Source organism: Oreochromis aureus, linkage group 1 (genome assembly GCF_013358895.1).
Source record: "Oreochromis aureus strain Israel breed Guangdong linkage group 1, ZZ_aureus, whole genome shotgun sequence".
NCBI classification, from domain to species: Eukaryota; Metazoa; Chordata; class Actinopteri; order Cichliformes; family Cichlidae; genus Oreochromis; species Oreochromis aureus.
The window spans coordinates 6,372,216-6,383,817 of NC_052942.1; the positions used below are offsets into that span (position 1 = coordinate 6,372,216).

Below are 11,602 nucleotides of genomic sequence, written 5' to 3' on the forward strand. Positions count from 1 at the left end.
AATAAAGTGTAAATGCAGGAGTCAAAGGATGGCTCATTTACCAGTAACTGAAGTCCTGCCATTATTAAGTCCGAAAGCTAATTATATGAGATAAATTATTGCTCTTTTTGATCACGTTTTCTTATCGTTGAACACTTGGCACTAGAAATGGACTGAACGCTCTGGTCTGAATTTTATTAGAAGAAAAGACTGAAAAAGTTAGCATGCTTTCAATGAACACAAATATCTCTGCTTTGAAGATTGAATAGCTTTTTTTCCATCCATTCATTCGCTTCCGCTTATCCTTTTTTCCTTAGCTTTTTTTGTACACGTATAAAATTGTGCATGTGTAAGAAATTACACTTGTATGATAAACTAGTTTGAGATGCTAAAACAACATTTCATCCACCATGAGGCAGAAAGTCACACAAGAGTCAGACTGAGGACCTTGTTTGAATGTTAACGCCTTTTGGATCGGCACAACTCCAAATACTCGAACAGCAGTTGTCAAAAGATACTTTTGTTATGTTTGTGAGGCATCAGTGCACTGTTATGAGCCTCTAGAGTGACTCCCAAGCATTTCCTCTGGGCAACATGTGAGAATCACTGATTATTCATTTCTAGATTGCACACATTTCCGCAGTTTGAATAAGAATAACAGTGAGCACGAGGACACAAACCCAGTAAACAGATTTGTGTGATGATAACCCCCCATGGAACTCGTATTTCTCTTTCACATGCGTACACATACATGATCTCTGCAGCCATCCTGAAACACAGAGGAGGTCAATGTATTGAGAGGCAAATGATCATCATTGTGACCCCTGGCATCTGAGAGAATGCTGATTTATTGCTCACAATGGACTCAGCCCAACCAAAGACCTCAGCGTGCACAATAGAAAAATGTATAGCTTTTAGTCAAATGGGTACTTACTTTTACTTTTAAAGAGATGTAAAATTCCACAACAGCACCTAATGTTACCTGTGAACTTAAACTCTTAGCAAATACTTGCCAATTGTAACTACCTTGTCTTTGCAATACTTTGTTTTTTGTTTTGTTTTTTTGCAAAACTTTGGTCTTCAAATAGCTTTGAGTGTTAACTGGGTTATACTTCAGAAAAACTACATGTGGGAGAGGAGGAAGGCATTGTATACTGGCTCTGTTCAATTTATTATTGAATTTTTTTGTGGCACTTGTTATGAAAACATTTGTTTGAGCATAATGCATGTGCATTGTTTGCTGGTCAGATCCGAGTTAGATACCACAGCCTCATTCACAGAAACTTTTCAAAGCAGTATTATCTAGTCTGAAGTGTGTGTGCGTGTGTGTGTGTGAAAGAGAGAGGGGGGGGGGGTATAGGATGGATGCATTTCTCTTTACTTTTAAGCCGTTCCCAAACACCTACTGAGTCATCACACCACGGGGGTTTTCCTGTTATCCTTGCCCTTGGTCCTAAATGTCTACCACTCATCCAGCTAGAAAAGAGGTGCTGTTAGTTCAGTTATGGTGCAAATGGTGGACACTCACAGACACAAACACACAGAATGACCTCCGTCTATCTGGTTTAACGGATCACTTCACAGGACAGTCTCCCTATCCATCTTTGCAGGGTCATTGTGGCCCTGCCCTCAGCTAAGAAAGGAATTTCATTCAGATGGAAAAAAAACCGCTCCTACTTCTCTGTGTGAGGGAAGCCTTCTCACACACAAACACACATTATTACTTCAAAGCTTTGATTCCTCTTCACAGACGGATTAACTTTGCTGTAAGTGAACCGACTGCACTACAAAAATATTCAACATGACCAGATCAAAATTTCTGAGTATACCACAGTTATGCAAAAATTGCACAGAATAGGAAAGAGAATCTAATACACACGAGTAAAAGAAAATCAATTACTCAGAAAAACACACCACATCACAGACAAAAGTTTACCTCACTGTGGCACATCTAGGTATGCAATAGTATGATTGTGTTATCTATGAGCATGCATATATATGTGAAGGAATACGCCCTTATACAGTTAATCACTAAAGACTTCAGCATTATGCAAAAAGTGCACCACATGACAGAAAGCTGAGAAGTAAGGGTTACAAATGGCATGGGGGAGGGTTTGAGTTGGAGGACAGAAATGAGCACACACACGCAGACACAGACACTCTGTAAATGCACCAGAGTATTTCCATCACCTTCAGCGTCTTTATCATTGATTAATAAATGTCTGCATACAGTTTCAATTACAGGGTTCGTTGTGAATTTGTATACTTCTGGGAAACTAATAAATGCCAGTTTACCGCATCATTAGCTAAAAGAATATCCACATCTCACATTGCAATTTTGAAGATCATGATCAACACAAACATGTGATGGGGCCATCATTTACCCATGCTTAACCTCTCCTCTAATTATCATGAAAGGCCTGGTAATTGTGTTTAATCTTGCTGATAAACAGGCCAACAGATGACTTTGGTTATATGGGTCAACAGAGAGTTAAAGACGGATATCTTATGTCACAAGTCCTGCCAAAGATTACATTCAAGAGAATGGGTGGATGCCATTAATAATTTATTGCTATATGTTTGAATCCACATTATCAAGCCGTGGCCTTGATATGGTAAATTGCATATACTAGCCATGGGCTCTGCAGTAGTGGGATAGTCTGAATCAGTACGTATGCTGGTGTCATGTCACCCTCCACTGTCCCTTTAAACACCCCTCCCTGTTACCATAAAGCTGCTAGAAGAGCCTCACAGCAAAAGTCACATGCTCCAGCTCTCTTTGTTTCCCTGAGAAAACCCGTATCTGCCTGTGCACGAGGGGGCTGAAGAGACACAAATGCCACAGAGGAAAGCTGTCAGTGAAGCAGACTAGAATCATTCATAGGATCAGTTTTATTAGCATCTGTGTCTGCAGAATATACATAATAACAATGTGGACTAGAATGACATCATGGTAAAAATACTATATAAAACAATGATAAAAGTTTTACAGGTGACATGCACACACTATAAATAAAACAGTAAAGCTCAAATTGGTAACCAGCAATTCAACATTGAAATGGATTACTAGCATGATTCAGTTACAAAGCAGCTACAATAAAACAACAATACAGAGTATATAAAAAAAAAGTATACAGCAAAGGCTAACATGTTTTCTAAAGTGGAAGTAATACACAAATAAGTGTTGGAAAAAAAGAGCCAATCTGTGAAACATTTGTGAATAGATGGATACAGGTTTTACACAGCAGAATCATTTATTCATACATTTATACGCTCATTCGAAGCCACAGCAGAGTGCAGATATGATTCTAATGTAACTTCTCGCTTGGTCCACAGAGGTGAAGCCTGCTTCAGGCATTACGGTACCCACTAGCTCAGACAGGAATTTCAGGAATGTGAAAAGCTCCAATGCATATTGAAAATAGATTAAAATGTGCACAGAGTGCCCATTTAATTTTTAACTTAAGCAGCTAAATACACTTTCATAGTTTTCATCACGCTGTAAAAGTCAGAATATACATCTCTGCATGGCTTTATTAATACTTAATCTAAATTGTTTCCTGGCAGTTCTGGTGAACAAAATACCATCGGTAGTAAAGGTCTGTATTGTTTATTTTAAAAGACTGTGTCAAAGGACTTTGATTGGATTATCAATAGCAATGTCAAGTTTTCCAGTGCACTGAACTTTTCCCTACATGAAAAGATACACCAACATCTGCCTAGTAACAGCAATTCCTCCCATTGGTGTAACGCCAGTCTCCTCCCGCTTGTGTGTGTGTGTGTGTGTGTGTGTGTGTGTGAGAGAGAGAGAGAGTCAGGAAAGTCTTTAATCTTGACTATTATTCTAACATTTTATTATATTGACGTACACACACACACACACACACACACACACACATATAAATATATGATTACACTGTTCAGTGCTAACAGAATTGCACTGAAGATATTCAATTAAATTCAGTTTGATTTAAGCAGCTCTAATTCTCAACAACAGTCGCCTCGGGGAGCTTTATATTGTAAGGTAAAGACCCTACAATAATACAATGTATGTACTGCTAAAGAAAAAAGAAAACTGGCCTTTAAGTTAGTTGATAATAGAGCTATGATATTTATAGCCTGATATGGGAAACTCTTTCCAGTGTTCTCCCATGCTAGATGGAGTCAGAGGAGTGAATAACTAAAGCAGCAACTCACTGTTATCCCACGTGCTCACCTTATGTTTGCTCAGAAAGGTTCTGCTTTCATTCAGTCACAGACAGAGGAAGTACAATATGAAAAAGGAGGGCTGTGAGCCTCTATCGCCCCCTACTGATAACGAGCAACCACCCCCTGGCCATATCCTTTCCAAAAGGGACAGACGTCTCCCTGACCCCGGACCTCCCACCTCCTCTTTAGAAGCTACCAGGCTATAGGAGGAGGGGGGAGAGATGCGAGGAGGGAGGTCTTCCCTTCTCTTTCTCTTTTCTTATATATATGTATAGCCCTATAATACAATCCCTTCCTCGCGCGCTCTCTTGCAGGCTGCTTATCTCTTTGATCCGACCCCCTGCCGCCTCTGCCCACCCCCAACACTTAACAACAGCTGACGTCATCTCCTCTGCCGTGCGCGTTCGCTGATAAAGTTTGTGTGTGTTCTCGTGCGTGTTTGGTTAGCTCGAGGCAGGGGTTTTTGTCTCTCAGTGCGAAGTGGTTTGTTCCAGAGGGCTCGCGCACACAGTCGGAGTAACAGCACGCAGTAGCGGCAGCCCAGTAAGAAGAAAGTGGTGACAAAAGTAGCTGGTTGTGGGTTTCTGTGTGCTCCAGGTTCTTCTTACTGTTACACGGTGACGTCTTAACCCGGAGATACGAAAGTTTTATCGGCAGTGATAATTACATTCAAAGCAGAATTAGCCTACTATGGAGGACCAGCTGCTGTGCTGTGAGGTGGACTCCATCAGGAGAGCTTACCAGGACGTCAACCTGCTCAATGACCGAGTTCTACACACCATGCTGAAGGCCGAAGAAAACTACTTGCCTTCGCCAAACTACTTCAAGTGTGTTCAGAAAGAAATTGTACCAAAAATGCGAAAAATAGTTGCCACCTGGATGTTGGAGGTTGGTTTATTTGACTTTAACTTTTTGCTTCCAACTCCCCGACGGCGTGTCGCTTGCTTAACCTCTAGTGTGTACACCCAAAGGTGGCATATTGGTCGTTATATCAAAGTTGTGCGGCTCCGTCTGCTATTTTACTGTGCATGTTACATAAAGGCTCTGAAAAGTCCCGATGAGTGCTGGGTGGTCCTTCACCTATAAGCGGAGATCGGCCACTCACTTTCCACCACGAGTCGGCTGCCTTTCTTAGTTATTATTTTGGATTCCGCATGTTTTTGCTTCTTGCATTAAATGTTAACGAGATCGGAAAAAAAATATTCCGAAATAACAGCAATGTACACGTATGCAGTCTGGTCTGTGCCAGTATTATGCGCCATCTTTGTTGTCGTACAGGAGGAAGATTTAATATCTTTAAAAATCAATAATGTCAACAGAAATGACAATAACTCTGTAATATCGGAAAGAAATGGCTGTATAAGATCAGACAGCTCCATGGTGCCTGCTGGCGCTCGTTTAGCTGCTATCCGCTGCTAAACTTTGTTGTGCTTGCCGACAGTCCGTGCTGTGTGTGAAGGTCGCCACGAAAAATGGATATTCTTAAAAAGCGTAAAATGAAGAAATGACATTTTGAAGTCGGTTTTAATACTTGAGATGTTTTTAAACATTTACATGTAGTTTTGGATTGAATTCTGTGCAGTCTTGTATTTTTTATTAATTTTTGAAATTGTGCATCTGGGCGCCGGGGGAAGTGCTGCCTGCAACACGTGAAAGCCCGTCGCAAAAAACATTTTCTTTTGAATTCGCTTGGACTGCCGTCGGGTACATTTGTGTCCCGTCCGATTAGTCATTCGATAAGGATCATTTACATCCTATTTGAACACGGCCAGATAATTTTTAAATATTTCTAAATATTTTTTGAAAAGATGACGAAGTTGAAATTGGAGTGTGGAACTTGCATGGACGCCACCTTTGTGTCTCAGTCAGAACTGACTGCAAACTAATTCTCGGCTGCTGTCTGTGCTGAACACGCCAAACTACTCAATAAATAGATTCCGTGTGAACTTGCCATTATTCCGGTGTGGTCTGAAATTACGTTTTGTTTTTGTTTTGTTTTTTAAATAGAGTGGTGAGGAAATTGAAACAACTCAAACATATTTAATGTGCAGACTGTAATTTGTTCTAATGTCGTTTGTCGTCAGTGCGGCTGTTGAACGCAAACAGCTGTGCACGGATTAAGACGCAGAGCAGCAGAGACAAAGACTTCGCAATGCACATGAGTTGGAAGTTCCTGGAACCGCGCAAAACCATACTCTAATAGCTTTGTCTACCCTCCCAGGTCTGCGAGGAACAGAAATGTGAGGAGGAGGTTTTTCCGCTCGCTATGAACTACTTGGACAGATTTCTATCAGTTGAGGCCACCAGGAAAACAAGACTACAGCTGCTCGGAGCCACATGCATGTTTCTAGCATCCAAAATGAAGGAGACCGTGCCCTTAACGGCGGAGAAACTCTGTATTTACACGGACAACTCGGTCCTGCCCGAGGAACTGCTGGTAATTGACTTCTGCACACTTGGATGTTGCATAACACATACAGCACATAGGCAATATGCACTGAAGAGCACATGAGCAGAATACTGTTTGCAGTTTATCTGGTTAGTGTCACCATGGTGAGTGGGAGAGAGGAAACTGTACTGAAATGACGTTGAAGTAAGAGCAGAAATGTGCAGCAGTGTCTGAATGGCTGCCGATGACTTTCCCATGGTGGCTGCGAGGCCGCTCTGATTTCATGAATGGTTTCAGTGGCTGCCAAGAAAACACTGGTTCACAGCAACACCTAGTGGTCATAGGACAGACCTGCACATGCTTGTCAATAACCAACATTGGCTCCAGCCAGTCTCACAGTCTTCTTCTATTCTGTGCTCCCCTTCAAAGGAACATATCCGAATTATTCATGTTCATACACTGCAGCATATGTTTTTGTAGACGACTGTTTGTATACATTTGGAAGGGATGGGGACATAGAAACTTGATGTCAAATGTCATTTTTAAGAAAAAGCAGATTAGATAAAACTTTTAAAACCTAAAATAACTGCTAGAATAAATACATGTCACCACAGAGATTTGGACCATATACGGATCAGTTTGAGTGACTCCCTCTGTTCTGTCCGTCCACAGCAAATGGAGCTGCTGGTTCTCAACAAGCTCAAGTGGGATCTGGCTTCAGTAACTCCTCATGACTTCATCGAGCACTTCCTGTCCAAGCTGAAGATCTATCCCTCCACCAAGCAGATCCTCAGGAAACATGCCCAGACCTTTGTGGCACTGTGTGCTACAGGTGTGACATGAACTTTGTTCTTAATGCAAGCCCGGTCCTTTTAAGTGTGTGTGTGTGTGTGTAAGCAGAAAACAGAGTTCTGAGTTTCTTAGGTTAGCAATGAGCGTGCAGTTTTTTTCATCTCTGGAAAACTTTGTTGTGCTGTTTTAACAGATGTCAACTTCATTGCCAGCCCTCCCTCAATGGTGGCAGCAGGGAGTGTAGCAGCAGCTGTTCAAGGGCTCTACCTGAAGAGCCAAGATGCGTCCTTGTCTTCCCAGAACCTCACTAACTTCCTGTCGCAGGTCATTCGTAGCGACCCGGTATGGAAACGTTTTGTCACTTACTTGATGTTTGCAGTGCAAACGGTCTTGACTCAGTCTCAATTCTGTGCTTGCAGGACTGCTTGCGGTCATGTCAGGAGCAGATAGAGTCTCTGCTGGAGTCTAGCCTGCGACAGGCACAACAGCACAATGGCACAACAGAAACTAAACAAGTTGACGAGGACGCAGACTTGTCCTGCACCCCAACAGACGTCAGAGACATCAACATCTGAGGCGACCCGGAGCTACGTCGCACAATGAGCAGTGATGGAGGGAAAGTTGTCAGAGGGTGGTAACGGGCGGGCCAGGGATGGGTTACCCCACTTGAACTCCCTCCCTCCCTTCCTCCTCCAGCGTGTCACTCACATGCCTGCTGTCCACTACGGCTGCCAAGATAGGATGCTCACCATGCAACTTACCCCTGTCACATATCCTGCCAGTGTCCCCTCCCAGGCCAGGAAAAGAAATGAACTCTACAGAGATGTACCAGAGAGAACAGACACTGAATATCAATGGGCTCTGTGGGGCTGGAGCTGAAGCCACAGAGGCAAAATGTTTTTCTTATTCCCTCACACATTAAATTAGGAATCTTTCAATTAAAGCAGACTGAGCATGCCTACTTAAACATCCCAAAGTGTCATGTACAGTAGGTTCTCATAGTCTGTCATCAGGGCTTCGCGTGAAAGCAGAGGCTCGTCTTTTACTTCCTTTTCTGTTATGTCGGAATGCTTTAGAGTTCCTGCCCAAGTTTCCATGTTTGTCTTGTAGTGCAGACACTCATATACCCTGCTTGCTTATGTTTAGTCACTTTATTATGTATCATTTTAAACCTCTCAGTTAGTTAGTTTTATGCTTCTGTTCTTCCAAGCTTTTTTTTTTTTTTTTTTTTGGTCTTAAAGCAAACTTAGGGTGAGATGCTCACATTCTATCACCCTTAAAGACTTTGGACTGCTATTGTAAGGTTTGGACTAAGGAAATTCTTTGGTCAATCTTTGATTTTTGCTTTACCCATTTACTTGTTATTTGATAAAATCAAATATAAGCAGAGCAGTCCACAGTCTGTTCTTTCTCTGTGTAGTTAGACGTAATATCATTCCAACTTTGTTTTCTAAAGAAAAGCACTTTTGGTCAGTGATGCTGGCTCAGCTAAAAGTCACAGTGATAGTTTGTAAAACAATATGAAAACGAAATGAGGGATTTGAGCTGGAGTCTTTTGATGATGGAGAGTGTGGGGAGCACTTGCTGACAGTTGCACCCAGTTATGCCTGGATCTGATTCATGGTGTGGGACACAGAATTGAGCACTGTGGCAGAAACTGAAAGCTGCTCAGCACTGTGGCTTGCTGTAGCTGCCTTCCAGTTCTCAGTGTTTCATACAGGCAGAGCTGCTCTGACGTCATGATTTTATAGGTTTAAATGTGTGCAAAGCCAAATGTTAAAGGCCCAGAGCTAAGCGTAAAAGTACTATTTTAATAGTTCAAATCATTTTGTATAGTAAAACATATTATTTATCTCTGTAGGTTCATGCTGACCATGGCTTCATGAGCTGACGTTAAATTCAAGCTTATTTCTTATTCCAGAACAGGTCAAACTGCAACTAGTCTCTGTAATTCTTCTCCATTGCTGTAGCCCAGCTCACATACGTGTCATAGATTATGAGGGCAATGAAGCTTAAAAAAAGGGTGGTGAAAATATTAACTTGATTTTGCACAAACCTGAAAGACGTGGTCTGCGTTTTTGGGGACTTGCCTAGAGGAAAAAGGAAGCGAAGCCGGCAAAAGTTTGAGGGCTCACCAATGGGGTGCGTCTTACTGCTGTATATTTTATACAAGGGCTCCTACACAGCAGGGATGTTGTCATGTTCAGGTTGATATATACTTTATACATAAGGATGGACAGATTACCACGAGCAAGGAGAGCTCTCTACTACATGGAGTCAAAGTGTGGGAAATGTGAGTTCTGTGAGCATGTCACACTGTGTAGGAACCTTGTAAAATAGGTTTCTGATTGTACATTAAGGATAGAGTAGGAGAGAAACACTCCTTGTATTCCGCTGCTATAGAAAATAAATTCCAGCTACATGTTTAAAAAAAATTGATTAAAAACAATGCTTTTCTCCTGTTTGCTGCTACATTTTGGTTGTTTTATACATATGTCGATATAATGCCATTTTAGGATTGAATTTTCTCATAGAAATTGTTGACATCCTCATTTGTTTATTTTTCTTGTGTATTCTATGTGATCATTTTTTGTTTAGAACTACATAACAATTTCCCATAATATTCCAAAAACAAGGAAAAATGAGACAATGTACAGAAATGCTTTGATCCACAATACCTCATGTGACAGTCAACAACTATCGTTGTAGTCTTCTTTTTGGGGGGGTTCCATTTAGTTATATTCTATTCTACTTGTTGGTTCAGTGCCTACTAGCTGCGTTAAACCTATTTGAGGTGAAGCATCTGCGATGGAAACCAGCAAGTCCAGGGCATGCTTTGATACTGGTGCCATAACAGAAAATGGGATATGTATAACTCTGTTGAGTGCTAAGCTGTCTCGGTGAAAGAGACTTTATCTTTCCTTTTAGGCCCATAGTGGCCTTCCTTTCCCCTTTTTATATTTATATACAAGAAAAAGCTTTTTGCTCCAACTGTCAGTGAGTTGATTTGAGTTTGTATGTAGATTCAGTGTCATGCTCAGTAAGCCATAGACTGTTTTAATGTTTTCACAAATCATTCCACACGTTTGTGTCTGCTTCATGCCAGTTTTTTGCAACTGGAACGGTGTATTCATCCTTGTGTCGACAACACAATAAAAACATTAGATGGAATCTGGAAAACTGGTTGCCTGTTTTGGTCCAGAGGAGCTCAAACCTGCTCACTATAACTGAATGTGTTTTTGCAAGACTGAACAATATGTTAAATGGAGTGGTTCTTCTATAGCACTTTTCTACTCTACCTGAGTACTTGGCGCTTTATTCAGCATGCCTCATTCACCCATTCTTAAAAGCACTGTGCTTTTTCTACGGCATGCTTTCTATCTAACATTTCTACTGTGATGGATGCATCAAAGAGCAACTTGGGGTTACCCCAGTCTGCCTTTTAAAGGATATTTAAAAGGCAGACTGGAGCAACTCAGGAATCAAACTACCAAACTTTCAATTAGGCGATGACCGCCTCTACCCTATCCTACCTATACTAAACACACTAATAAGAAGAGGGAGGAACATACAGGGAGTGCAGAATTATTAGGCAAATGAGTATTTTGTCCACATCCTCTTCATGCATGTTGTCTTACTCCAAGCTGTATAGGCTCGAAAGCCTACTACCAATTAAGCATATTAGGTGATGTGCATCTCTGTAATGAGAAGGGGTGTGGTCTAATGACATCAACACCCTATATCAGGTGTGCATAATTATTAGGCAACTTCCTTTCCTTTGGCAAAATGGGTCAAAAGAAGGACTTGACAGGCTCAGAAAAGTCAAAAATAGTGAGATATCTTGCAGAGGGATGCAGCAGTCTTAAAATTGCAAAGCTTCTGAAGCGTGATCATTGAACAATCAAGCGTTTCATTCAAAATAGTCAACAGGGTCACAAGAAGCGTGTGGAAAAACCAAGGCGCAAAATAACTGCCCATGAACTGAGAAAAGTCAAGCGTGCAGCTGCCAAGATGCCACTTGCCACCAGTTTGGCCATATTTCAGAGCTGCAACATCACTGGAGTGCCCAAAAGCACAAGGTGTGCAATACTCAGAGACATGGCCAAGGTAAGAAAGGCTGAAAGACCACCACCACTGAACAAGACACACAAGCTGAAACGTCAAGACTGGGCCAAGAAATATCTCAAGACTGATTTTTCTAAGGTTTTATGGACTGATGAAATGAGAGTGAGT

The 11,602-nt window shown here is 41.5% G+C and overlaps 1 protein-coding gene across 1 annotated transcript; it reads left to right on the forward strand.

Annotated features, from left to right (window-relative positions):
* The first annotated feature begins 4,878 nt into the window (after positions 1–4,878).
* On the forward strand, positions 4,879–8,756 carry ccnd1 (cyclin D1). Its single transcript, XM_031755801.2, has 5 exons — positions 4,879–5,076; positions 6,410–6,625; positions 7,250–7,409; positions 7,563–7,711; positions 7,789–8,756. Exons 1-5 carry the CDS (start codon positions 4,879–4,881, stop codon positions 7,942–7,944), a joined length of 879 nt encoding a protein of 292 aa, XP_031611661.1. The 3' UTR covers positions 7,945–8,756.
* The last annotated feature ends 2,846 nt before the right edge of the window (positions 8,757–11,602 follow it).

Bases quoted from the DNA above. Each gene is read 5' to 3' on its own strand.
- ccnd1 (XM_031755801.2), top strand. From the start codon at position 4,879: ATGGAGGACCAGCTGCTGTGCTGTGAGGTGGACTCCATCAGGAGAGCT. The intron at 5,077-6,409 runs GTTGGTTTATTT...CTACCCTCCCAG, and splicing joins TTGCCACCTGGATGTTGGAG to GTCTGCGAGGAACAGAAATG. The intron at 7,712-7,788 runs GTATGGAAACGT...CTGTGCTTGCAG, and splicing joins AGGTCATTCGTAGCGACCCG to GACTGCTTGCGGTCATGTCA.